This window comes from Pholis gunnellus, assembly GCF_910591455.1.
Source record: "Pholis gunnellus genome assembly, chromosome: 1".
In the NCBI taxonomy this organism is placed as follows: domain Eukaryota; kingdom Metazoa; phylum Chordata; class Actinopteri; order Perciformes; family Pholidae; genus Pholis; species Pholis gunnellus.
The window spans coordinates 27145607-27172707 of NC_136528.1; the positions used below are offsets into that span (position 1 = coordinate 27145607).

General features: G+C 43.6%; 3 protein-coding genes across 3 annotated transcripts; 2 read left to right on the top strand and 1 right to left on the bottom strand.

Moving 5' to 3' along the window:
• The first annotated feature begins 66 nt into the window (after positions 1-66).
• LOC306699847 (KH homology domain-containing protein 4-like) lies at positions 67-7311 on the top strand. The gene is made up of 14 exons (XM_079164616.1): positions 67-192; positions 1045-1312; positions 1415-1534; positions 1698-1771; positions 1973-2025; positions 2147-2343; positions 2826-3034; positions 3429-3489; positions 3780-3837; positions 4048-4271; positions 4723-4827; positions 5419-5504; positions 5589-5707; positions 6110-7311. The coding sequence occupies exons 1-14, from the start codon at positions 164-166 to the stop codon at positions 6238-6240; spliced, it is 1734 nt and encodes a 577-aa protein (XP_079020742.1). The 5' UTR covers positions 67-163; the 3' UTR covers positions 6241-7311.
• Positions 7312-7455: 144 nt separating this feature from the next.
• fsd2 (fibronectin type III and SPRY domain containing 2) lies at positions 7456-14402 on the bottom strand. The gene is made up of 13 exons (XM_079164604.1): positions 14290-14402; positions 13787-14049; positions 13279-13374; positions 12739-12972; positions 12552-12574; positions 12088-12209; positions 11157-11321; positions 10881-11015; positions 10551-10704; positions 9767-9900; positions 9122-9257; positions 8852-9028; positions 7456-7747 (listed from the first exon to the last, which is right to left on the bottom strand). The coding sequence occupies exons 2-13, from the start codon at positions 14036-14038 to the stop codon at positions 7498-7500; spliced, it is 1878 nt and encodes a 625-aa protein (XP_079020730.1). The 5' UTR covers positions 14039-14049; positions 14290-14402; the 3' UTR covers positions 7456-7497.
• A 244-nt stretch (positions 14403-14646) lies between these two features.
• On the top strand, positions 14647-26920 carry whamm (WASP homolog associated with actin, golgi membranes and microtubules). Its single transcript, XM_079157146.1, has 11 exons — positions 14647-15676; positions 17046-17219; positions 17760-17910; positions 18316-18485; positions 20520-20727; positions 22464-22651; positions 23125-23211; positions 23333-23428; positions 24153-24552; positions 25093-25235; positions 25733-26920. The coding sequence occupies exons 1-11, from the start codon at positions 14972-14974 to the stop codon at positions 25886-25888; spliced, it is 2478 nt and encodes an 825-aa protein (XP_079013272.1). The 5' UTR covers positions 14647-14971; the 3' UTR covers positions 25889-26920.
• Positions 26921-27101: the final 181 nt, after the last annotated feature.

A 27101-nucleotide genomic window follows, 5' to 3' on the forward strand; every position in this document is an offset into this window, starting at 1 on the left:
AGATTGGGTTACATAACAGGAAAACAGCGTAACTTCCGCCAAGTCAGACTTTGCGACAAGTCGTCAGAAGAAGTCGCCGGCGCCAGAAGGAGCAGACCGATGGCTCCCGTAGTCCAGCGTTAACTTAGTAGAAACTGTTTTAATTGTACAGCCAATCTGTGCTATGTCTTCGGGAATGACTGGACAAACACCGTAAGTTTCCCACATGGTTTGTTTTTGTATGAATACATTAGGTATCTAGAGTAATATGAGCTAAGAAAAAACACGGAATAGTAAGCTATCTATCGAGCTCGTGTAATCTACAAGCTCGCATACATGGTTGTGGCCTGCTAATGACTTCTAGCATGCGTGATATCACTTCTGTTGCACGAGGAGGCTGACCAGAGTGCAGCATTCAAAATACTTGAAGTGATATTCCCTTAAGTCTTAAAAGGATTTGTTGGTAATACTATTGTCCAACAACAGGCTCGCAACTTGCTTTAGCAGGTTAGCTAGCTCAGTGTTAGCTTTAGCATCAGCTAACTTTGGCTGTTGTTAGCTTAGCGGCTAATACACAGTTAAGATACTACAACGACTGTGTATTTGGCGCTAAATATAAACGGCGGTTTTATCTTCTTCAAAGCCACAAGTGGTTTACTATCAAAAGAGCTTTAAAACTCCCTTAACTTTTAAAAACATTACACAACTGGCTGCAATGAACCGCGATCCACATACGTTAAAATAAGATACACCTTTTATTATTAGGACTGCCGTCTGAAATGTTGAGTGCTATCCCTTTTTTGTAATTAACCCGTGTCCTATCTGACGACTCGTTCGTCAAACTATAATTATTACCTCTAAAAACTATTTGGACAAAGGCACAGAAGTTGCCATTTTAATCTTGAAGAGGTCTTGCCACTCATCTAAGATTCAACACATCTTCAAGATTGAAATGGCAAGTCCATTACCCGGTGACTTTCTTGTAGTAAAAAGGGTTTAGTAAATGTGATTTTAGTTTTGCTTATTTAATTGTTTGTATGTTGTTGTTTTTTTTGTTTTTTTTAGGTGCCTAACCAGCCGATGGGATAAGACAGCCCAACCTAAACAAAGTGTAGAAGTGAGGCAGCAGAGGAGTAGTGAAAATGCGGTCCACTCGTTATCAGGAGTCGTCGGCGCTGCTGGTTCAAACAGCACAGCTTCCCAGCCGCTACAGACGGGAGAAAGGCCAGCGCCCCAGGGTGGAGTTGAACTGGCCGCGGCCATGGCTGCTAAAATTAATGCCATGTTAATGGCAAAGGGAAAGCTGTTGACTCCGCCACCATTACTTGCAAAGGTGCACATGATTTCAACAGCTGTTGCAAATAACAGTTTGTCTTTTTTTATGGCATTATTGGGGTGGGCTTACCGTTTCCTTGTCATTTCGCATGTCTCGTAGACTGTCCCAAATGTTTCCGTGCCATCCGCCACAGAAGAAATGGCGGTCACAGAGGTCGACATAAACGATGTGCCGCTAAATTGCAGGGACCTTCTTACTAAAGGCAAAACACAGGAGGAGGTAAGTGGACCGTGTCCATGGAGGTGTTGCATTTGACACACGGCATTAAATAAAAGCAAATGGGGAATGTGAGAAAAGGATTAAGAAGGCTTTAAATATCCAGATAAATAGTCCCTCTTATGTTTAAATCAAATTTACTATTGCTTTTTTTTTCTCCTTCCAGATCCGACAGTTTAGTGGAGCGGTCGTCTCAACGAGAGGTCATTACATGCCTGATGCTGCAAAGAGAAAAGCAGGGTGTGTACTTGTCGCAAGCTGCACAATAATTGCTGTCCTTTGCAATTATAGTGATAAACTCTTATTTCTTGCTTATTGCTCTCCAAGAACATCTCAACATATTTACCAGGAGTGCAATGTTTATCTAACAAAATAAAAATTGAATCAATCAGTTGACATATTCAGAAGTTCTCATGACATTTCTGATCTGCTTTCTTTTAGACAAAGAGCTTTGTATTTACATGTCCAGGGAAAGAACCAGGAGCAGGTCAACAGTAAGTTGCACTTTTAAGAAAATCAAAAACCTGCTTAATATGTAGTCTGGCATTGTCTTCATCTAATATTGTTTTACACATGTTGTAAGCTGATGTCCAAACATTGTTGCCTTTTAATCAGAGGCTGTGCTGAGGATAAAGGAGCTCATCTCCGAGGACCTGCTGAGGGCCTCGGCCGCATCAGGACAGCAGATGCCCGCTATGCCTCCGCTCACACTCTACCCTCAGCCCCCCCGCCTCGTCAACTCCTCACCCGTGTCACGGATGCCCAAGACCAACTCGGTGCCAGGACACCGGCCTGCCGCTCCTCATTCGGGGGTACGAAAGACATGACGTCTATATCAAAGTGCACCCCTCTACAGGTTTTTTTTCCCCTCAAGATTAATTACTAAAATGTTTGCAAATATTTCTGCAATGCGCCTCATACGAGGGATTTACTTCCACCTTTCCATGGATGTGCAACATTGGCACATGAAATAATTACTTGCGAAGTAATGTTGAATACACTTGATGATACAGCTCAGGTATTTTTGTTTTGAATACTGCTTGTCTGTGAGTTAGGATTTTACCAGTGGAGGTTAAGAAAGTGAGGCAAATGAAGACCATGTTGCCTTCACTGATACCCACCTCCCAAATTAAGCAGCAGAGAGAACGTCCCTGGTCTGAAGGGAAAAGCCTCGGATTTCTGCACCTGCTAACATCTGTTCTGCTTCTTTATTTACTTGCTTATTTTAGATGTCAAATATACAACCCACATATGCAGGTCATTATAACGGGTCACATTTTCCCCCTATCCACAGAGTTTTGTGCACACAAAGATTTTTGTGGGCCTGGACCAGACGTTCCCCTTCTTCAACGTGAACGAAAAGATCGAGGGTCCGGGAGGTTCGTACCTGAGTCACATCCAGGCGGAGACGGGGTCTCGAGTCTTTCTCCGGGGAAAAGGTTCCGGCTACATTGAACAGGCATCCAAACGAGAGTCTTTTGAGCCTCTTTATGTCTACATCAGGTATGTTCATTCCAAATGCTCACCGTTGGCACACTTTTTAAAATGTCCTATTGGGAGTAGTTCACCAGAGAGGGAGATCCACGGGTCACTATACGAGTTTGCAGTTGAAACAAGACCAGTTTGTTGTAGGAAACTACAAAAAGGGGTTTTGATTTACTGAAACATTTTCCTTAAATCATAACTGGACGTTACTTGACTGGCTTGGTGTAAAGAAGTTTCGTGTCTGAATTAATGAAGTCAACCCATAGGTTTAAGTTTTGTGTCACTTGTGACTGACACGGCCATCTTGGAGCCCTGCTTCCATATAAATGCTGAACATCTTTCCATTTGCTCTGTTACTTCTGTCCCGAGTCCGTTTCACCGTGTTTAACTCGTGGCGCCTCGTGTGTTACAGCCACCCAAATTCCACTGGATTGGAGTCGGCGAAGAAACTCACCGAGAGTCTGCTGGAAACTGTAAGTTCATGATATCGTCACCACAAATACAGTTGTGATTTTAAACTGGAATATATGAGAGCCTAATGGGAGGTTTAAGAAGGTGAAACTATTGAAGCGTATGGTTTTCACCGATACCCACCTCCTAAAGTGAAAGTGGTAGCGTGAACCACCTGATCTCCAGAGATAGGTTTTGAGTGCTCTGCACCTACCCACAATGCAACTCGTTAGCTGTCGAAAGCTCATCAGCACACTCTTTGTGGATTGTTATCTAGCTCCTTACGTGGTTTTTGTTTTCTCTGGCTCTCCAGGTGAGAGATGAAAACGCCCGTATGGTGACCAACTACACAGCCACCGGCTCAACACAACGTAAGTATTCTTTTATGGCTTGTAACTAATTCCAACAGGGTGACCAAATATCAGGTACTCGTTGACTGCATTCTTCGTGGTGATTAATCATCCCTTGACGTCTTTAGTGGCTTAACAATAGGTTGAACTAGTACCTCACAGTTGTCAAAGCACCGTTATTGATTCATGTAATATATGCTATTAACTCCACGTTCTATACTTTCATTTCAGCATACGCAGCACATGGATTTCCACCTAATAGCAATTACTCTAGCCAGGGGTCCTGGTATAATGGGTATGCTGGCGGCTATTCAGCGTACTCAGGAGCCAGTGGTTATTGGAGTAATGCAAATGGTCCCCCAAGTCATTCTAACATGTCGACAAACCCTCCATCTTCTCAGGCAATGGTTCAGTATCCGGTGTGTCCTCGGAAACCGCATCCCTATCTCGACCAGGTAAATGCCAAAGATCGAGGCTGCCGCTAATGATCGTTTTCAGCTTTCATGTTTTAGTTATATTGTTGATTTGATTGAACTTGTAAAATGCTAAAAACATGTTTTTTTATTTTGTTGTATAAAGCAAGAACGTGTATCTCTGATGAAAGTATGCGGATATCTATTCTACCAGCTTGAGCTTTTTGATACTTCCCGCCCCTTATAGAAGATGAAGCGGTGGTTATCCTGCAATTATATAAAGCTGGTCAAATATTTTAAATGGTGTATTGGTAATTGGCTTTAGTTAGCCCACCAGGTAATAAATTGACCAGCTACTAATTTCATCAAGAGTTTTAAATCTGCTCACCACAAACTTGCATCTGTCATATTATGTTGTCGGGACACTTTGAGGAGTTTTAGCTTGCTGCTGCATTGGTGTGTGTGTGTGTGTGTTTGTTTTGCTCTACTTAAGGACCCTGGCAGCAGTGACACGGTGGAGCCTGAAGGAGCGATAAACACCCCCCCTGACTCGGGAAGTCCCAGGCGTCATTTCCAGGAGGGGGCTAAGGAAGAACAGGTAAGCTGTGACACGTGTTCACATCCCTGAAAGAGCCGTTTCTTTCTTTTTAATGACCGACCCGTTTGAGCTACTGCTGGCGGTTTAACTGTCCGGTCTTCACCATTCAGAGGTGAAGCGTCAATTATCGCTGCAAAATCATGAAAAGTGTAGAATTACACACTTGTATTCCACGAAATGATCACATGAAAAGTATCACGTCAGTTTTGTTTATCCTACAAGCACGCTGTCTCTTTAGCTCTCTTGAACATCAAACTACCATCCCTAGCACAAATGGCCATTATACACTTTCGTTTACCACAGCCGAGGCTTTAAGCGGCAACACTGTTGGTCTGAAACTGTATACAATGCTGCCCATTCCGAAATTCATATTCTTGTCTGTCTTGAGACGCATCTTTAAAGGTTTTAGTTAAATTGAATGATGCCTCTGCTCTTTTGTGACTTCTAACTTTTTTTAGAGGATGAGAACATTATTTTTAAAATGAACCCCAAAGCCCTCAGCATTTGGAAAGGTTTTAACAATTGTTTGCAGGTCAAACAATTTCCTTAAAAAGTTTTGAATCGTCTTAAATGTGTACTTTTCTGTTTCAGCCTCCCAGCAGATCTCCAGAGGGTCCTGCTCATCAAGAGTATGCACTTCCTGCCTCCAGTGTTGGAGAGGAGAAAGTAGTACAAAGGTCCGTGAATAGATCTTATTTCCCTTGTATATTATTCTTCATGAACATGGTGTGTTGTAGATGCTGATGTTTTTCTCTCTGCAGGGTTCTGATGCCTCCTCCGCAGCCTTTCTTTGTGGCTCCTGCCCCCGTTGCACGCAAAAGGCCGAGACACGCGGTGACAGAAGATCCGGTTGGTGTGCCTGGCATCGCCGCGTCAATGGGTATGCATTTCTTTATCTCCGAATATTCTGAGAGCCTGAGTGCTCAGACATGTCTGTTGCATGAAATGGCATCCCCCCCCCCCCCCCCATGGAGGAGGAGCCTGTGTGAATCTCTCCACTGGTAGAACCCACTAACATGCTCTTCTTGTATATGTGTTTTGTCTTTCCCTTGTGTTCTCTCTCAACATGTGTCCACGGACCTGCCTGTTATGGATGTGTGCTCTGCTGCCGTTTCATTTGATATCTTCCCTCCCCCCAACGGCTGTGGATCAAACGAACTTGAAAACCACCGCTAACATGGGGCTCCTCAATGGGTTTCCTTTTTGTCTCCTCTCGCTTTCTCTCCCCCTCTCCCACCTTCTCTGTCTCCATTTTTTTCTTTCTTCCATTGTGCCCTTACAGATGTTCAGGAGGAGGTGAGCGAGAAGAAGTCTAAAGTGGACGAAGATGCATCCGGGCTTGTGCCCTACGGAGGAGATTCCTCCGATGAAGAGGAGGAGAGGACACGCAGCAGTAAGACTGATCACTCATAGCCCCTGCCCCATCCATCCCCACTGTCCAGGATACCCACAGACCCAAAGCCTACTTTCAGTAAAGCAACACAACTCTCAAACCCCATAAAAGGAAAAATCCACCCTCATATTTTCAAACACTGTTTAAGGACTAAACCAGTGTTTTGCCGTGTTTTAACCCCATTTAGTTGAAAGAACAAATGTTATTGCTGAATGTTTTCCGAGCCAAGTTTGACTTTTTTTTTTTTCCACATTAATCACTGAATGGTGTTTTGGGAAGCTTCATACTGTCAGGTTGACAATCAATACAAACATTACAGCATCATTGTAAATGGGCAGAAGATGCAAAAAAAACACTGGACTAGTCTTTGAATTATCACCAGTTTCTGATGTTTGGTGCTTTCCTGAACTCTTCAGGGAGACATGTTTTTATTTACTTATTCTGGTGTAGCGTTTGCTTTGTCTTCTGTTAATTGAAAATGGAAAATTAAAATCTATGCCCATTTATATAGCAGCTGTTAAATTAGAGGGCCTGCCAACTAGGCCTTGTGCATATATGTGTGTGTGTGTGTGTGTGTGTGTGTGTGTGTGTGTAGCCACATGACTTAAGATGCCGCACAACTTGTGGCTTCCTGCTAATGGGGACATTTTGAGGAACAAGTCTTTTTTACTGTTTTTCTCCTTTGTGTTATTACTGACTTGGTAGAAGCCCTTTTTTATTTTCAGGTTCTGACTCTAACATGCACTTATTAATGTCTTAAATGCAGAAACAGCTTCAGTTAACAAAATATATTTAACTATTCACTTTTAACAGTGTGGAAGTATTCAGGGTGGATTCTTCCTTTTAAGATGTGAATACAATTGAATGTCTACAAAGGGATTTTTATTAACTTTTTTTTTTTTCAGTTTCAAAAGCATCTTGTTAATAAAAATACAATTCCCTTCTATCCTGTCTGAATTTCAACACTTGGTCTGCTGCAGTTACTGATATTATAAATACATATTGTAAAATTCAGTGAAATGTTTTTCTTATCTTGGAAAATGGTGTATGCCTGTTCCCATGGAATACTATAATAAAAGCACCTGAAAGTCTCTGGTCTTTGGATTCCACTCATACTGTTTAGGGAGTTTAGCCGATTTTTCATGAATTCGGGTGTTCAGATAGTTATGGTTTTCTTTATTGGGGCTACTACCGCAGAATTTGGTACGTAATAAAACCAGTTAATTCAGTTCCTTCCGGCCGTAGGTTTTATTCCATGTCAGATCTGGTTGCTGGCGTTAGATGAATGAATACTCGGGAGCCTCGATGCGGTTGTGTACAGTAAGAGCTCCGGGGTTATCCAGGCCAAAGCAGGGGTGGACATAATTTCGGAAGTGACATTGGAAGGTGTGCAGGTGTTGTTCCAGAGCCACATTAAAAAAGGACAGAGTCCCCCTCTCGTAGTCCAGAGCCACTCCTATCCGCACTGGGTTCACTGTAATCCTCAGGTCAGGACTCCAGCCGTTGTGCAGAAACTCATATTTGTGCCTGAACGGAAAGACGGGCAACATTATGATTGTGTAAAGCAGAGTAGTCCTAAATATAAAGCTCCTTCTCTCATCCTGTTGGGATCATTGTAAAGCAGATGCCGAATCATGAGCCAACAGGATTTCAAGTGGCTGCGGATTAAAGGAAATGTGGTCGTGTGTAGGCAGAAACACCAAGATGCCCACAAAAGGAACCACATTCAGGGCTTGTGTGGTATGCCGCACTGATTTGCTAAATGTGACAATTCAACTGTCCTGCTTTGTTCCCCAAAAAAAGTTGCCATAGCAACAGTTATGAAGTAACAGATGTTGAACTGTGGACTTTTCTACCTTCAGTCGGCTTAGCGTTGCATGGATGGACACTTTTCTTTTTTGCTTTGGAAAGGAAGGTGGCTAAAAATAAAGGTTTGGCCCAGTTTCCATGTACTGCAATAGTATTCCCTCTGGATCAGCACATTTACTGGATCAAATCTGCTTCTACTTGGTCAGTAAAGTGCTTTCAGCATTCTTCCCAGTTTGTACAACAAATCAAGTGACTGAGCAGAAAACCAACATTACACAAACCTTTAAGTTTTGTTGAAACTTTGTTTACAATTCATTGTTTGGGATTCAAATGACCCCACTGTTTGTTTACAATTAATATAATTACAAAATCAATGTTTTAATTGAGTAGTTTTCTCTTCTGACCCTATTGAAAGCATTACATGTAGTAGATCTTGTAATGTATGTAGGAAAGTGGTAACCCATCCCTCTGCCACAAACTGACATTGATGAAGATGACAATACGGGAACAACCATAAAGCAAATATTTCATGTTTAAGAAGTAATGAGCTATGCACAAACATGTATTACTTTTCTATGCTGAAAGGTCACGCACAAAGAAATGAACAGTATCATGTGGCGTAACGTTGCTTATGTTTGGGGTCAGTTCAGACTTCTAAAAACCCAAAATAACAAATCTTATAGACTTATTTGGGAGCAGTGGTGCTGCCCTTAAAAGTACTGTCATAACCAATCACAGACAGAGCACATGAAAATTAACTATTTAACTATGTTTTACAGAACATTAAAGTTATTTCTATCCACAGAGATGGTGCACTGTTACCTGGATGGAGTGAGAATGTGTCTCATACACCAGGAGGTGTTATTGGCTCCGAGGTACGAGTTCCTCTCCGTGTCCTCGGACGCAACTCCAATCCTAAATTCCGTCTCATCGTCCACCTCAACTTCCCAGTAATGCCGGCCTCTCACTGGGATCAGATCCCCCAGGACAGCTACACACCTGAACCCACACAGTCTTATTTTACATATCTGTATTCTAACCCTAAAGGTTACTATTATCTCCCGTCACACAAGCAGCCATTGTATGCTTTACCTGGTAAAAGTGTTGTTATCATCTAAGGCCATGGCGCTAATTGGCAGCTCCTCGTCTCCATAAAACACAGTGAAGCCGTCTTCAGAGATGGACAGGCAAGGATGGGCGGTGTCCTCCAGGAGGTAGAAGAATGTGCCTGCACAGGTAAACAACAGTCATCATACGAGGGTGAAAAAGCAGTGACGGAGTGCATTTCATAACGTACTGTACTTAAATACACTTTTGATGCACTTTGTATTTGAGTATTTCTATGAACTTCTACTCCACTGCAATTATTAAACAGCTATATTAAGTTACCTATAAAAAAAACCCGATGAGGGAATAAAAAAAATCTATGTTTAGTATAATGAAAAAGGGCAAAAAAGTATGTCAAAAAAATCATAAATTAGTTAGTGTATTACGTAGAAAAAAAGTCATTAAAAATAGTATATTAGGTCGGAAAAAGTCAGAATATATTGAAAAGAGTTATACGAAAATGACCACCTCAATCACTTACAAGTTACTTCAGTGGTTCCCAACCTGGGAATCAGGACCCACAAAGGGGTTGCCTGACACCATTTGGACAACTTTTATTTCAATGCTTTAAGTACATTTTGTTGCTCATCCAAAAGTAGCACGAAGAGGCTGATCCACAGTGCGTCTCACCTGTTGTGGACACAGTAATAACGTCACTCCTGTCGCTGGGCCCGCCGATGTTGACTGCTCTCACAGAGATGAGGTAACGGCGGCCTGTCTGCAGCTGGATCAGACACTGACAGGTGGGCACGGCTACTACCGACCTGAAGGATTAACCAATGAGACAGAAGGCTGATATCGTTTCCTTTTGAAATATACTAAATGCACAGTGATGTCAACTTTTTGGATTGTCTTATATTCCCATACCTCTCCCAGAGTGTAAAGCCTTGAAATAACATCTTGTCTCACAACTTTTGAAATAAACCGGAGGATAAATGGGGTGTTTCACTGAGAACTGTGTCATAGTTGGACCACAGACTCATTTCAGTAAATAAAGTTTAGCCTCCTCTGTGCAGAAAAACACAGACTATTCAACCAAATGGGTTTGACTGTTCTCTGAAGTGACCACGTGAAAAATGAAAATGACCACAAATGTGACAACACAACAGTGCTGCAGGAGCTGAAGCTAAGAATAGATTTTCTAGGTCAGAGTGTGTCTTGATTCAGCAGCTCTATAACCATGGGACCTCTAAAACCCCAGGCAAGCACTAACACAGGCCTGTTTATGGATGAAGCAAAAGCCTTATTAAAAAGGACAGGCCAATGAAGATGCATTTTAAAATCCAGTAGAGCTATTTTTAGTTTACCTTTGTGTGCAAACTCTTATAAATAAAGATGGCATATTTCAAGAAAAGCACAAGTGAAACTGTAGAATCTGTCGACTGCAGGTGTATGTTAATAACACAGTTCTTACTCAGCAATGCCGCTCTCTGTGCCATCAGTGCCCATCTCACTGAGCTCCACAGTGTAAGAGTCCACAGGGTTGGTGTTCCCTGACTCCCAGCGGATCAGAGCAGCCTCTGGACAGCTAGTGCACTCCCTCTGCTTGATCACTGGAGGCGACGGCACTAGAGAGAGAGAGGAATCAACCATTTAGATTGTATTCTCTCTAACATCAATCAATCATGAGTGGCTGGAGTGATTACAAAATAAGAGAACAAACCTGGTGTGAGGCTGACATCCTGAGACAACATCACAAGTTTAATAACTCCTCATGTAGTTGTAGGAGAGCAACATGTATTACCTGTCATGTATAAGGTCTTCTCGCTCGCTGGGCTGATGCCTGTGGTGTTGGTCGCAGTCACCCAGAGTTCATACTGAGCATTCGGCAGCAGATCCGTCACTGTGCAGTGGGTCTCCTTCACGTTTACCTTGCTCACTGGAAAACAGCAGAGATTTAAATGGCTGCTCTGATCAAAACCACGTCCCCAGTATCCTTCAGAGGAATCACAGATTCCCACATCAGCAGATACCATTTTGACCGTAGATGGTGTTATCATGCAATGTGACTGTGTTATACCATGTGGTGCACAGGTGCTGTCTGCTGGCGTGTCCTCCAGCACTGGTCTGTAGTACAGCTCATAGTACTCCACCGTGTCGTCGGAGAACAAGCTCCAGCACACACGCAGGGACGTCTGGGTGGCAGAGTTGGGCATCTGGGGGTTGATGACCGGGGCAGACGGAGCTGTTTTTATATTAGAGAAACATTATTAACTCAGTTCTTTTATCAAGTCAAAAGCATTGAGATAACTGTACATTAGGATAGTTTCAACACTGACACCTTTGGGTCAGTTCCTACATACACAATTCAGATTTCACCAGATCTGATCAATAATATTTCTGCTCGGGACTCCTCGGGTCAAACCAGCCTTTAGACCTCGGAAGTAATTGTGTGTTTCAGACCTACTATTGTGCAACCCACCACCTCCCCACCACCACAATCACCTCCAGTATGTTCAGGGAGATTCAACCGAGACATCCCATCATCCACCTGCTGGCTTTACACCACACCAGCATCTAGACTCCCATCTCCTATCCTCATGAGGGCCACTGCTTAGTGAAGATGCTTCAAATCAATGGGGTCTAGTTACCACACTCTCTCAATAAATATAATACAGACTTACAAATGTTCTCTCCTTATTGAAAGGTCTTTAAAACTCTATATGGGTGGTAACAGTGCTGTGTGCCGGCTCCCTCTCTGAGAACATCACTTGATCATTGACACACTGGCGGTTACCTTGTGTATAAAAACACATCCCTGGACAACCACCACACCACAGACTTCTCTATGTTTTAACTATAGACTGTATCAGATGTCCAGAGCCCAATGTGTCAAAGACAACTTTGAAGATATTGAAAAGACAATGAACCGTGACACTGTGTGCTGTACAGATGCAGTCATTGTTCGATGGGTAACAGGTGAACTGGGGGGATCAGTGTGGAAATCAGACCTGGGACAACGTTGATGGAGTCCATCATGGTTTTGACATCTGACAGGTCAGCAAGTGGGGTGTCAAACTCGAGACTTGTAGACAGCGTGAGGTCAACCTGCTCTTTGGCAAACTCCTCGATTCTGGTTTAGTACAAGAAGAAAAAGAGCTTTGAATAATAAGATGTATTATCTAGGGTAATGTGTCATTTAGATCACTCAAAATATAGTCAGTAGTTTGACAAAAGAATCTCAATGCTGTGCAAAAAGCTCGTACGAGGACCTTGAGCCAAGGCCAAGAATTTACTTTCACGCTGAAAGTGTGTCTACTTAAATAATATTAGTCTGAAACGTAAGGCAAAAAACACACGGAAACACAGTCTTGGCCCTGTGCCACTAACGGTTAGTCATTTGAAATCACACTGCAGTCACGGCCAGTGCAGGGTCACACCATGTGGCATACTCACTGAGCAGCGTCATAATTACCTTTTGATGGTGGGCATAACTGCCTGTCAATAAACGTCAAAGAAAGCAATTGAACAAAGTAAATAAATGAAGAAATACTCATCAACACTTCATATCCCAGGTCCCCTTGGTCGTGTTTTTGGTTGTTTTTTCTGCGACAGGACTATGACGGCTAAATCCCCGTCTGAAACCATTTATCATCACGTACCTTGAGGAAAAGCCTCTTGTCTTGGCTGCGGTAGACCTCCTGGGCCGTCTCAATCCGCTCCTTGGAGGCATCCATCGCCTGACCACAAGCCAGCAGCTGCTTGTACAGGGCCTCCAGCTTGCCCTTCTTCTCCTCCTCCAGTCCAGCCGCCCTGTCGTCGTATCGCTGAGACAACGTCTGTAGCACGTCGTTGTAGTGCTGCTCCAAGTGCTGCTCCTGACGGCCAAAATTCTCCTGCACATACATTTAGACGATCATAGCAAGAGGTTTGCACATGTGTTATGTATTAAACAAAATGTGGAAGGAAAAGAAAAAGGAGGAGAGGATGGAAGATCAAGGGAGGCAATGAATGAAATGTTCAGGCCATTCAGGAGACACACATGGATTTACAAAACTGAAATCTGGAACTTAATTTCTGTCTTTAAGTTTAATAAAACGAAGTATTCCCAAACACTCAGAAATAGAACAATAAATCAATGTCAAAACACATTACAACAAACTGTTTTACTAATCCCAAAGTCTTTTGACAATGACATTTACCTCCACAGTGAGAAAGATTTCCTCCAGATGACTTGCAAAGTTCTCCATCTCAGCGACCTTCCCCTGCAGCCGATTCCTGGTCGTTACGATCTCACTCTGAAAACAGTTGAAAGTCACACTTTCAATTCAAACCAGTAATATGAAGTAATATGAACCATTTTTCAGCCTCTGCTGTCAGGACTTTCTGCTCATGTCTGTGGTTTGGTAAAAGAAATAGCTTTCATGTGCACAGCTTCATCTTCTGAGAGTTAGCTATAAGGAAATCTGAAATTAAATATTATTATACAATCCTTAAGGGGAATTTCATTGCCATATTTAGGGAAATTTTAGGATGTAGAGTTGCTAAGAATTGGAGTGTTTTAATGTCACATTTTTTCTAGGGGTGCTGTTCTGCATTTATGCACCAAGCCGCTCTAGAAAAAGTTATTTAAACCCAAGAAACCTTTGTGATTGAACAGAAAAAGTTTCGTTCATGCATCACGGGCCAAAGCCAAGTTCGTGTCCCCACCTCAGTTTCTCCCTCTTTAAACACATCATCGAGTCCATCTTGTGCCCCAGTGGGAGACGGAAGGCTGTCCTCACAGGGCTCAAAGACAAGGGACTCGTTGGTGTCAACAGAAAACCTCTGGAAGGTGGAAACTCCTCGGGTCGCCCTCGCTCCTCCGTCTGCCATGGTGGTCGACTCTCTGCTTAACTCCTGGTGCTCAGCTTCCTCTGCTATCACATCCAGTCTGCCTCCTCTGATGTCATACAGGTCCATGAGGAGAGGGACTGTGGGAGGTTTACAATCCATTTATGATTCAAGATACTGATAAAAAAAAATATTTTACTCCAACCCTTCCTGTTCTTACCTATATTAATTTATAGATCTACATTGTGACCACTATTCTAATGAACACAATATGAAATCTCAAAACTACACTCTTCAAACTTCAACCAAGCAACTTGCATGTGCAAAACAATTTGTTCTTAAATGATCAATAATGAACGAGCAACAGAGAGCATATTTACCTCGGTACTTCAGCAACCCAGTCTGTTCTAAACAGCCATTTCAGGCCAACAGTGGTGTCCCGACAAACCAGCTCAGCAAGCAGCTGTAACTAACTCTCACCCAGAAGCTGTGACAGAAATAGACCGACTCGGATTGCTCAAATGTCACAGGCATGCCAAACATCAATGTTGGAAGTTAGTTATTTATTGATTTAAAAAAGAAAATCATAGGCCTACAAGTTATACTAATTATAGGCATCAGGTTTGTTTACACTGTAAACATTGAAACTGGTTTCAGCTTTCATTTATTGCTATAAGGAGGTGGAATTCCCCCAACATGTGATTTAAAGGTCGAAGTTGAACACAATACAGGGGACATTATGGTGCCTTCAGGGCTCCTCGTAAACTCCCAACTAGGTCATTTAAACGCTTTTGTGCATCAGAAATATACGGATGGAACCCCCGCGTGCTCTTTAGGTACCTCAGTAATCAAAATTCAAAGCTGGCACTTTTTCAATAACCGTTGCTTTGACGTTAGAAATTAAGGAACACTGACCCGCTGAACACAAAAAGCAAGATGAGGCGACACACATACAGTAACCAACACTAGGAGTGGTGCTGTACTTATGTTTCTGAACTAATGTACGACCTTTATCAATAAACATGACAACAACACTAGATTCATCCATTTGTAAAACCGTTCATGATCAGTTGCTCCACAGTTCTGGATATGTCCGAGGTCCTTGAAGGCGGCTTACGTCACGCAAATGGCGGACGTTGTAAACAGAGCCAGCAGCTTCTCGGAGGCCAAAGTGAAAGACTTCTTTTCAAGATGAACAACGTAGATATCGAGCGGATAGACAGTCTGGAGGGCTGGGTGGCCGTTAAAACTAACATATTTGAAGAAGCCGAGACGTTTAAGCTGGGCTTCATCGTCCAGTGGAATGTCATCGAGTGTAAATTCGCTGTCACCTGCCACAACAGGACGCTGCAGCGGCAGAAACGCAAAGCCGAAGTGGCTCCTGGCGACCCTCAGATGAGCTGGGCTGGACTCTTTTCCGTGTGCGACTTGAGACACATCCACCAGCAGTTTAAATGCGTGGCAGACATCTTGGTAACGTGCTTCCCGGATCTGTCAGAGTTCGAAGACGGCAACATTTGGGACTTGCTCTTCCTGAATCGGAGGTCGGGTCCGGAAGACGATGAGGAGAGGGACTTTGACTCGCCGTGTCGGAAACTGGAGAAGTACTTCAGCACGGCCATCGACATCTGCGGACGGAAAATTGTGCTCGAGACGTTGTTCGCGCAGGATGAGCGGGATGTCGACGAGTACTTTGAGAACCTACAGGAGTTCAAGAGGAAGACCATGCAGGAGGAGATGTCGAGGGCGAAGGGCCTCGTGCGACAGGTGAGAGAGGGGTCACATCCGGTTCACATGGGGCCATGCACATTGTATACACACTCCAGTTTATTAGGGACACCTTGCGGTCTAATACAACAACCCTGCAATAAATATTTTGTGGTGATGATACTTGGTGTTTCTAATATTTTGTCAAAATATCAGCTAGGACAGACTCAATATTAGAGACGCTTCTTAGTGTGACACAATACAATATTCACATTTTGTTTACTTAATTTGTGTCCATGAGGATGGACAACAAATGTAACATTATACCCTTTGAGAAGGTAGCTGCTGTATTAGACTGCAGTAGTTTTATGTGTGTATTATCGACACATACTGTACTCTTGCACTGAAGGTTCCACAGAACCAAAGATCATGTTTTGTTTTGATGATTGAATATCAAAACAAAATAGATTTATGCCCCCCCGTCCATGTTACCATCTTCATCTCTGGCCTGTGTGCATCACAGCCAAAACCATATGACTAAGAAGCCTATCTTTTCTGCACTCAAACATACACCTGCACAAGCCACACGAGTACTTTGAATAAAAGTACTTGAATGAAATAAGGATGGAGGATTTAGTTCAGCTTGGGAAACCTCTGTAGCAGGAATAGCACCACACAGTGGTGTTACAAGTCAACTATGACACAGCAAACCTTCTGTGTTCAACCAAAGCTGTGGATGTTTCAACAGCGGCAGCAGTATTTGTTTTTCAGTCATTTTTGCCCTTTGACACGGATTTCTACAAAGGAATGTAACTTGACAACCCCAAGTAAATATCATGGTGAGAGATGCCTTACAGTATGATGACAGCCATCCACTCCACGTTTAAAGCCAAGAGATACGAGACACTGGAGGAGAGTACAGTGTAAACAGCATCAGTACATCACTACAACCGAATGCAATCAGATGCAATAGTGATGCAATAAATACACTTTTAGATCGTGTGATGCTTTTGTTGACACTGCGTCAGAGAGCAGATTTGACACCATAGTTTGTGGCGTTATATTTAATTAGTATTAAATCTTACAGCTAAACCTCATTATTGTTACATTTAAATACATAACCTCACTCTCCCCTCTACCAGACAGCATTTCAGTTATTGATCAAGCTGACCTAGGTGCACACAAGGTCTGTGGTCTAAAGGTGTCATCACTTTGTTTGTTAAGAACACGTTAGAGGAGACTTCAGTGGTGAGTGTCAGAGAGAGGACTCCAGTAATCCAGTGGTAATGAACCACTGGCCTCTCTGGTCAACCCTGAGCCTACCCGGTTCTAAACGTTTTATTCTGAAAGGACTAGTATTATCCCCAAGACTCGGCTGTGGGCTCAGAATAAACCCAGGTAATGGTGAGTATGTCTTCCATGTTTGCAGCTTCTGCAGAGTCATGGCAGAGCAGACCGAATGGTCGCGCTGCTCAGCATCTACGAGGAAGAGGACGAGGCCTACCAGGACCTGGCCACCGTGGCCACCACCTTCTTCCAGTATCTGCTGCAGCCTTTCAGGGACATGAGAGAGCTGGCCTGCCTCTACAAGATGGAGATCCTGGTAATTACAGACATGTATTTAGCAGCTGTGGCCTTTTCAGGATATGGTGAATGATTATATACATATTATGCAGCTTGTCTTGGTATCTAAATATTGAATATATTCTCATCAGGAATTTAAATGTTTAGTTAAAATTTAAAAAGATCCCCAGAAATGCCCCACCGCTATTGTATTATAACAGTCTCTCTCCGACTAGGTATCACTGTGCAACCACTAATAGCCGGCTTTGTTAGTGAAAACACAATATTTTGTTCCATTCCAGTGTTAGCTGTTTGTGTAACTGCAGAGCCTCATACAGCACTAATGGAAGGATTGGCCTGTTTCCTCTCATACCTGTACACACATGATGGTGACGTGATTGACACAATTCGATATTTTTAGTCTCATTCAAGCAAAATGTGAGGTCAAATTTGATTTTCTCACTTAACAGACTTTGACTAAAAGCTGAATGTAGAATACTGTATATGTGGGTTTAAGTGTCTGCGTTCCATCCCAGAGCCTAAAGTTGTCCACTGTTTGTCTTGCCGTGCGTCTCTGCAGAAGTCTCTGGAGTTTGAGGACTTGGGTCCTAAGAGAATTGCAGCTCTGGAGAAGGAGGCGGAGGAGTGGAGAATGAAAGCCGAAGACGCAGTCGCCTCAATTCAGGACATCACTGTCACCTACTTTGCACAGACTTCAAAGGCTCTGGCTGGTACACGTTGCTGTGTTTATTTCTCTTGTTTGTGTGTGGATGAATTAATGAATGATTTTTATTGCTGTCATTCATTATATTAAACATTTTATTGCTGGATACACTCGTTCCACAATCTACATGGCTGGCAGTTGTTGCTATGTCTAAGTGCCTGTAAACCCGGCATTCACTTAAAGTAACACATCTATGCCTAAAAAGATATGTTGGCGAATAGAGACGAGGGACTTCCATCAGTTCGGGAACGTAAATTACAAAACTCACATAACAGCGTTTTATGACCTCTGACGTTCTTTGACTAACTCAAGTTGATGAAGTCCAACCTTGTAAAAGTATCCGTGGGTATTTTGTCCGGGTTAATAACTGTGTATTTATACATGCATATATGTGCTTTGTGTGCCTGTTCAGGTATGTTAAAGCAGATGGAGGATGATAAGCGCCGTTTTGGAGCTGCTGCCTGGGCGTCTGCAGCTCCCAGACTGGAGAAACTGCGCTTCCTTTTGGCCAAAGAAACGCTGCAGCATATGAGAGCTGCAGAGATGTGCCTCAACCGCAAGAAAGACGGCATCAGACAAAGGGTGTGTTACGTTTTTATTAACACAAACCACAGCCTTTCTGGTGGTTCTGTATTTAGTCAGCAGATTCTATAATGGTGTATCGGACTCTCTGGTTTTAAGGCTTTAGTTTAGTAGCTCTTCATCTCTAGTGCCAAGGCCAACGCTGCTTTTGCAGTGGTTGTCAGTGTGTTGAGATGTGCTTTAGTCCTTTGATCTATTTTTAAAGCCTCTGTAAAAACAGAGAATCCCCTCGATGCACCCCCAAAACCTGCATTCATGAATAAGTGAGTGTGTCTGTGTCAGTAGACATACTCTGAACGTGCCAGCTACTGTAGATGCTTACCTCCGAGTACAGGGGTGGGGAGCGTGTACTTTGAGTGAACCGCAGCAAAGCGCTTGTCGTGCTGCACATTTGAGCGTTTTGGAAAAATACAGAGAACACCTTTAGCACCTTCACCTTCATGTGGCTGCATTATTCACCTGATTAAACTCTTAAAAAAAAAAAAAAATCAGCATCTACCACTGTGAAATCCAAATGAGCCCTAACAGAGACGGCTGTGTGTGAGCACACAAAATGAGATCAGTAAGCTACACCTACGCAAAATCTCTGAAAGAGTCATGTCGCTGGTGGCAACATGACTCTGTGGCTCTTTTGAGTGCACCAGTGTGCTGGCAGACACCTTTACATATATACACACACACACACATGCTTGGGATGAGCTCTGTAATACCTCAAATCAATTCACTCTTTACTGTTCTCGTGTCATATCCTGACTGTGTGTGTGTGTGTGTATTTATAGTTGACATAATTCAAAGAGTTTAAGGACATATATATGCTTTGAATGAGTCAGCTCATTAACTACATATCTGGCATTACTTAACATTACTTTCCTACCTGGCGGGTAGCTGTTGGTTTCAGCACATTTCATCAGAGCGTGAAAACAAACTTGCACAGATCAAAACTGGCTTGAGATAGGTTATCCAGCCCAGAGCCTTTGTTCTTCACCTGGTAATTGAAAGCAAAGAGATTATTTTGAAAACTCTTTGTTATCACGTTTAAGGACACTTCCAAGCAGTCTCACAAGCAATTGCAAGTGTCAAGAAATGAAACTCGGAAGGCAAGAAATGAGAATCGCAGGCGTCATGAAAGGGATTATGTGGAGGATGCTGTTCCACTAGACATGTTTCAGTTCGACAGCTGACTTTAAGCGTAGATCATTTGAGGTGGTTTTGAACACAACAAGAACCTTTATTTATTTTTTTAACTGCTGCAACTGCCTCACCATCTCTGAGAGAGGTTTGTGTATCAGGTTCCTGCAAGTTAATTGCATAATGAAACTAGAAAGGAGCAATCAGTAGAGTGCAGATCGACCACTGTCATTGCAGGGTAAACACAGGTGTAATTAATAATATTGTAATTATGGTAAATAGAATAGTGCCATAATTCATTTTATGAATTACACCTGTGTTTACCCTGCTATGTCGTGTCAACATTACTGGCCAGACACTAATGGGCCGTAAGGCTTTGTACAACACACTTAATTCAAACAACAACAACAAGGGGCGATGAATGAAGGCCATTGGCTAGAAGTCGTCGTGTTGGACCATCTAAGACTGTAAGACTGTGTGGCGAGCGTCACTGTGTGGTCTTCAATCAGAGGATCGGTGGTTCGATCCCCGGCTCTGGCTCTGCTAGTTGCATGTCGATGTGTCCTTGAGCAAGACACTTAAACCCCCCCGAAAAATTGCTCCCGTAGCTGTGCCTATGGTGTAGAAATGTGATAGATTCTGAATTGTAAGTCGCTTTGGATAAAGCTAAATGACTGTAATGTAATGTAATGAGCTTAGCCGTGGACAGACACAGAGGTGCACGGTCACTCACGGACGCACGTGCGACCTGGGGGAAGAAAAGAAAAGAGAGTGGAAAACCAGCAGCTAATTCAATCAAAACGTATGGTATTCTCTAGAAGAAGGTCAGCCATAAGTATGCACAGGTATGCCCTTATATGCAAATACGGAAGTATGATCCTTTGAAATGTTTCTGTTGTGGTGCAGTTGGGCAGCCTGTCTGGCAGAGTCAAGATCTACAGAACTGATTCCAGGTCTGCGCCTGAGGACGACCAGCAGCAGGACACTGTGGACCAGCTGGAGCTGAAATTCTATGAAACCCAACTAGAGCTGTACGACACCAAGTTTGAGATCCTGAAGAATGAGGAGCAGCTGCTGGTGGCTCAGATAGAAACGGTGCGACGGCAGATTAAAGGTAGATGACGCATGACAACAAGCGCAGATCTGTGTGCTGCTTCCTTTTGAGAGAAAATATCGAATCACTGTGATCACACTGAATTGGTGTCCTTACAGTTCACTTTAAAACACTTAAGTACCATTGATTTGAAGATATATGAATGAATCACTGTGTATTTATTAACACTTCCTTTTTGAAGACAGCACAATTCCAGAAGCTATAAGTAAATACTGTCGCAAACCAGAGAGAAAAGGCTCACGGTCGCCTCACACTAGGAAACTGTTATTGGAATCCTAACACAAATTGCCATCTTTGCCTGAACACTGTGTTGAAATGAATGCAGTAATAAAGTGAATGACTGCAAACATATTAACACTTGACCTTTGCAGTATAAAAGCCCTGCGATCAATATTAGCTTCCCTAAAGGGTCAGGTCACCTTAGCTTCAACAGTTCCAGTTTTCACTGTACCCATGGAAGTACAGTGGAGCAATACTGGAGAAAAACGTGATTATTCTCAGGCAGGTTCTGGAGTTATATATATATATATATATCACAGTTGGTAAACCTGTAAAAGGAGGGGCAATGTGTTCTCCTTTTTCAGTTTTATTTTGGTGAACTGGCCCTTTAAAAATGGTTGCGTGTGTTTTTTGTGTGGATTCAGTAAAATTGTGTGTTTGTGGTAGTGTTTTATTGGACTGCTTTGTAATGCGTCTCTTATATCACCATCCGATATAACGCTACACTGCACCTTCCTGACACAGTGTCAGTTAAGAGTTAAAAATCACATGTTACACAATGTTTCACATCACACAACCGATGTATTGCATTACGTTATGACATACGGGCGTTTCTGTTTTTCTGGTCACTCGGTGTCTTGTGCACAGGGTTTACTTTGGGGAAATACTATTTCCTTAATCGCTCCCCCTGGGACCAGTGATGTTTGCTTCCCAGTATGTATGTGCTGTGTGTCTGCCTGTCTGCGTCTGTTGCTTTGGCTGGTTCCAGGTTTATTTTCCCAACCAAAAAGCAGGAAGGAGTCCTCTACCAGTTGCTGCTCGGTAAAGAAAGCGGGAGGACAGAGAAAAATATGAGATGTTTCAAATCAAAGGAGGCTGCTGAGTTTATGAAGCCTTTCAAAAGAGTTTATGCTGTAATTAAAATACAGTGGGCAAGGATTTTCCTAATGCCCTTCCTTTTTCACTCGCACAACTGACACAGGCTACTGAGCAGATCACCTGTTTTCTTCTATGCACGTAAACATATTCACAAAAAAGAGCTGCTCTCGTCAGACTACTCCAACATTTCCAATTTAGATGCAGCTGGTCAATAATGAAATTTCTCCCTTAATACTTACCATACTGCTGCATCAGTACTTGCTCTGAAATGCATCTTTGTCACGCAAAAACCTCTGAGAACCCGGCTAAGTGGCCCTGGAATCTGATAAAGGAAACTAGGTCTCCTGCTGACATGTTGCATAAGTTTACCACCAAAACAATAATCAGTTCTTTTAAGTGCATGTACAGTGTTGCCTGCACAGCAAGGCTTGCTTGTCTGTCTATGCGTAGTAGTTTACATTCCTAGTACACGTTTGCATAGTTCATTACCAAAATGATACCCGCAGCATCATGTCCTCTCTGTTGAATACCGACTGGAGAGTGATGATGTAAGACTTACACTTGTTTGAATTGACGGGGCAGCTTTGTGAACAGGTAACGGGGGAGTTTTGAGTGATTGGGCTGCATTTGTGTTGTAGAGCTGAAGGAGGAGGTGGTGTACTACGATGTGTGTGAGGATCCCGAGGAGCTGCAGAGCTTGGTCACACACACGGGTGTTCATCAAACCGACCCTCCGGCTGTCAGTCAGCTCAAAAGACGCCTGCAGACCTTGGAGTCCAAGAGAGGCAACATCTGTGCCCGACGAGCTTATCTCCGCAACAAAAAGGTGTGGGCGACTGCCGCCGACGTTCTCTGCCCCATCGCAAATGATTTTTAGTTCCATGGGTATACGATTTTGGCATTTTCCTCACTCTATTCCCTTCTTGCCTCAAATTGCTGAGTTTAAAATATTTTTTTTCTACTGTACTGTTTTATTTTTAGCTGACAGACTAATTGAAGCACAGTTGGTGCAGTCGGCATTTTCTCCTCCTGCCGGCTGCATCTTCATTTGTCTGATGACATGAAAACACTGTATTGCTCAGATCAAAGTGGAAACAATCCTCTGGTTAGAGGCTATAAAGATGAGGTAAAAAAGAGGAACATTAAAAAAACTAAACGCTCTTCAGAGTAACCGAGGCGTTCCTTTTCCTTGTTATCAGTTCCACTGCAAGTTTCTGAACTTTGAAGGATATATACATACTTGCTAAAGTACCACGGTATTTTCTATGTACTACTATTGATATTCGTGTCCGTCTTTAGGATCAGTGCGTTGAGGCCAACGAGCAGAAGCAGCTTCCCGCCAAGCAGAGCTCCATGCTCTTCAACCAGCACCATCAGGTCCACCTGGTAGGTTGCCGCGGCAACGAGACCACCCACAGAGATGCTCCCCGACATCCGGCAGAAGCCGCAAATGAAACCGGGTCCGATTCTTTGACTCTTTAATACCCTTCGCTGTCTCCCTCTGCAGAAACGAGAGAAGAGGAAGGAGGAGCATCAGAGGAGGAAACAGTGGGTGGACCTGGAGCGAGAGAAGACTCTGAGCAGATTACGATCCTTCAGAGAGGTCAGGCTCTCTCTGCAGCTTCTTCTTCTGTTAATGAAGCCCCAGAGGCTCCCGCTTAATTCAATACTTAAAATCCAGTCGTTAACTACTTGACTTGGTCGGCGAGAGGTTACGGCGCACGCCACATGACCGTAATGTCATTTTTTCAATGAGGACATTTGTTGCTTGTCGCATCCCTCTTTCTCTCCCCTGTTTCCTGCCCATCTCTTCACCGTCAAACTGTCCTAAGAAGGCGAAAAATATCCAAAATTAAGACTAACTGCTGTGGTTGTTGGTAGCGAGCTGTCTTACACCAGAGCTTTAAATGGCGCATGGAGGACGAGGGCTTTGCCCGAGAGGACAGTAAGAGATAAGGGAGTACATTTAGGATCTTTGTTTAGGAACAGGGCTGTTGGGGTTTGGGGTACAAGCTATTTGGGGCAGAGATTTGTTTGGTCAATTCTGATACCACTGATATCAAACGCTCAACATCTCCAACTCGAGCAGATTGGGAGGATTTTATTGTGTGTGTGTGTGTGTGTGTGTGTGTGTGTGTGTGTGTGTGTGTGTGTGTGTGTGTGTGTGTGTGTGTGTGTGTGTGTGTGTGTGTGTGCTCAATACACTGCGAGACAAAGAACATCAGAGTGTGTGTGAGTGTCGTCCCGTCTCTATCTCAGAACGTTGGACAAGATGATGTCTGTTTTTCTAAAACCGTTCTCTGCCTCTTCTACCATGTTTTTTTAAGAGGCGACCGGGCCAGTTCATCCTGAAGACGCCTCAGTCCTGGATGTCTCCTTCAGAAGTGCCGTGTCCCTCCCAGCCGCTGTCCATCATCAGCCTCGGCCCCCCCGAAGGCCCCCCCTCCCTCCGCCCTGCATCCAGACGCAATAAAACAGCCAAGAAACAGCAGCCTAAAGACATCCCTGTCCAAATCTACTGTGCACCGCCACCCCCAACAACAACCTGCCCTACCGCACCTCCCCCTCCCCCTCCCCCACCACCCCCTCCACTTCCCCCACCACTGCCCCCTGCCATGCCTGCCCCACCTGTCCAAGCATTGCCTTCCTCCAAAGACACACCGATGCCTCTCAGGGAAAAAGAGGACCCTCCTTTTCCAGCCAAGAACATGCTCAAACAAAATATAGGTGAAATACATGCACTACACGCTTTTCATGTGTCTGTAAATACACTCAAGAATGTTTTATTTTTAACAAAACCTCCTGGTGGATTTAGAAAGAATGTGCAAATCTGTCAGACTGCAGGGAAGGTTGTTTGTTTGTTCCAGAGGAAAGTGTGCATGGAGTGTGTGATGTTTGTGTGTGTGTGTGTGAGAGAGACTGTACATGGTGTTCTGTCCTGAATTCCCATCTTCCCCCATGAGGCCGGAGGAGGCATTTTACCTCAGTTGTGGCCCTGCTGATGCTCACTTTCAGCTCCGGGGAGACTGCAACGTCCAATCCCTGACTTGATTTTCTGAGCTTTTTGTGAAATGGAGGTCATTCAAGGGGAAGCTGTTGTTTAAAAACGAGGTGGAAACTCTGTGCAGTCTGCCTTGCGTGGTGAAAATGTTAAGATGCTCCATCAGCAGTGAAACGGCAAAAATTACGGACAATGCATTCTGTCTCTCTAGTGCAGCTTCTTCCATCGTTGTAAACGCGTCTTCCTTTACTGTGTTATTACTGTAGGAACAATGGATGAAGTGTTGGCCTCATTGCAACGTGGACAGATTCAGCTTCGAAAGGCCCCCGTTCCCAGGACAGCGCCCCCTGCTGGGGACACGAGGAGCACTCTGATGTCTGCCATCCGACACGGAGTCACCCTGAAGAAGGTGAGAGGCCGAAGCCTACAGCTAGACTGACAAATGGGACCGACCAGCCATATCAGCTTACTGCAGATATATTGTATCTGTGCATGTGTCAGCCAATAAGTAAGTTTCAGTCCTGTAATGCCAATTTAGAAGCTGTGTCGCCATTGCCGTTTGTCCCCAAGAGCACTGAGAAGTTGATGTTTCAGATGTAAATGTTGGCATGAAGGCATTAGTGTGACAGTTGACTCTTATAGACAGCAGAAGACACAGGTATTAAGTATTAATTTACAATGGCTGTAATCCATTTAGCTGCTTCCGTTCCAGGGTCCTTGTATTGTGCATGCTGGCTCACTGTCACGCCTACATGGTACAGAGTCATCGTTAATGTTATTATTAGATACACCTGTGCTTTCGAGATGAGGCAAAAATATCCACGTGAAGAAAGTTCTTTTAGGTGCAAGCGGCAATGTTGAACCGGAGTGAGAAGTGGTATTGAATTGACTCTCGTCGTGCTGTAGATGGTTCCTGTGAGTGGAGAAGTCCCGAGCAGCGGAAACAACGATCTGGAGCGCAGCATCAAAGCCGCCATGATGAGGATGAAGAAGGTGGCGGCGGATTCTGACGAGGACGATAGAGGAGACGACGAGACTCACAGTGCAGACTGGGACAGCTGAGAAAAAACACACGCACACACATACCGATGAAGCTGTCCTCTTCCATTACCCCCGCTCTGTTTTCTTCACGGTTCTGAGCTACAGCTTACGTTGCTGCCAAATGTTCACCGAAAAGACACGGCTGGGATTACGCCTCTTCTCGCGTAAACATTGCAGTTTTCAAAATAGCCCTGAGACGTTGTAATACATCCAAATCCAACCAACCAGCTCCACCGGGCGAATGAGGCACTGCGCTCCAATGCTCATGAAGAAGAAAAGCCAAGCAGTAGTGCTGTAGTACAGCGTGTAAATGATTACATTTCTTCCAACTGGCCATTTAAAGGCCTTTTGTGAGACTGTCACACAGCAGGGGACGCCTGAGAGACGACCACGCCACACAACTCCAATACTCATTTTCCCCACATTGCCTAAACTCGGCTCACTTCCGTTATTTTGAATGTAATGAAATCAGATTTCTTTTTTTATTTTACTTGACTTTACCCCAAGAAGGGCTACAGCACACTGAGTTTTGTAATTTTTTGCATTTTATTACTAGACAAAGAGAAGCGTTGTGTCCTGAAGTGCAGCAGTGTTAATTATTTGCAGCCCACATGTTTAAAGTCTACGTCACTGTTTGTATTACAGGTTTGATGCACTGTCCTCCTATCCCTGTTTTTCTCTTTGTGTCGGAAGTGTGTGAATGTGTTTCCAGTGCAATTTATAGGTCATCTGTTGTTTCTTCCTCTGTGATGCCATGACAAATGAAGTGACAAGTTAAGAACACTAGATTCATTTTTGTTTTGTGTGACACAGAGCACTTACCTGAAAAGACAAGGCTATAATGTATTATATACAATATAAATACAATGTAGTATAAATACAATACTGTATGGCCAACAGCATTAAACGGTTGGCAGAAGAAAGGATTCATGGCTCAGAGATATGAAACTTGATCCGGTGTGTTGCAGACGAGTTGATGATGGCTGCGGCTGAAACACACTTCAGCTGCTGTGTTTTAATAATAAATGAAGACATGTTGGTTCATAAACACGGTTTGCTGACGATGTGGTGTCTTATTAACCTGTGAGAGCGCTCTGGCAGATTCGTCACCCACCTGATGACGACGATGAATCATATATATTGTAACATCCATACCGGCAGCCGTCGCTCTCGCACATATCTAATCTCTCCTCCGGTGACAGCTCATCTTTACTTTAGAGAGAAGCTGTGTGTG

Coding starts and splice junctions, on each gene's coding strand:
- LOC306699847 (XM_079164616.1), top strand. CDS start 164: ATGTCTTCGGGAATGACTGGACAAACACC. Junction 2,344..2,825: donor CTGCCGCTCCTCATTCGGGG/GTACGAAAGACA, acceptor CCCTATCCACAG/AGTTTTGTGCACACAAAGAT. Junction 3,035..3,428: donor CCTCTTTATGTCTACATCAG/GTATGTTCATTC, acceptor CGTGTGTTACAG/CCACCCAAATTCCACTGGAT.
- fsd2 (XM_079164604.1), bottom strand. CDS start 14,038: ATGGACCTGTATGACATCAGAGGAGGCAGACTGGATGTGATAGCAGAG. Junction 11,322..12,087: donor CTCCATCAACGTTGTCCCAG/GTCTGATTTCCA, acceptor ATATAAAAACAG/CTCCGTCTGCCCCGGTCATC. Junction 9,901..10,550: donor ACAGAGAGCGGCATTGCTGA/GTAAGAACTGTG, acceptor TTAATCCTTCAG/GTCGGTAGTAGCCGTGCCCA.
- whamm (XM_079157146.1), top strand. CDS start 14,972: ATGATCAGTTGCTCCACAGTTCTGGATATGTCCGAGGTCCTTGAAGGC. Junction 15,677..17,045: donor CGAAGGGCCTCGTGCGACAG/GTGAGAGAGGGG, acceptor CCATGTTTGCAG/CTTCTGCAGAGTCATGGCAG. Junction 17,220..17,759: donor TCTACAAGATGGAGATCCTG/GTAATTACAGAC, acceptor GCGTCTCTGCAG/AAGTCTCTGGAGTTTGAGGA.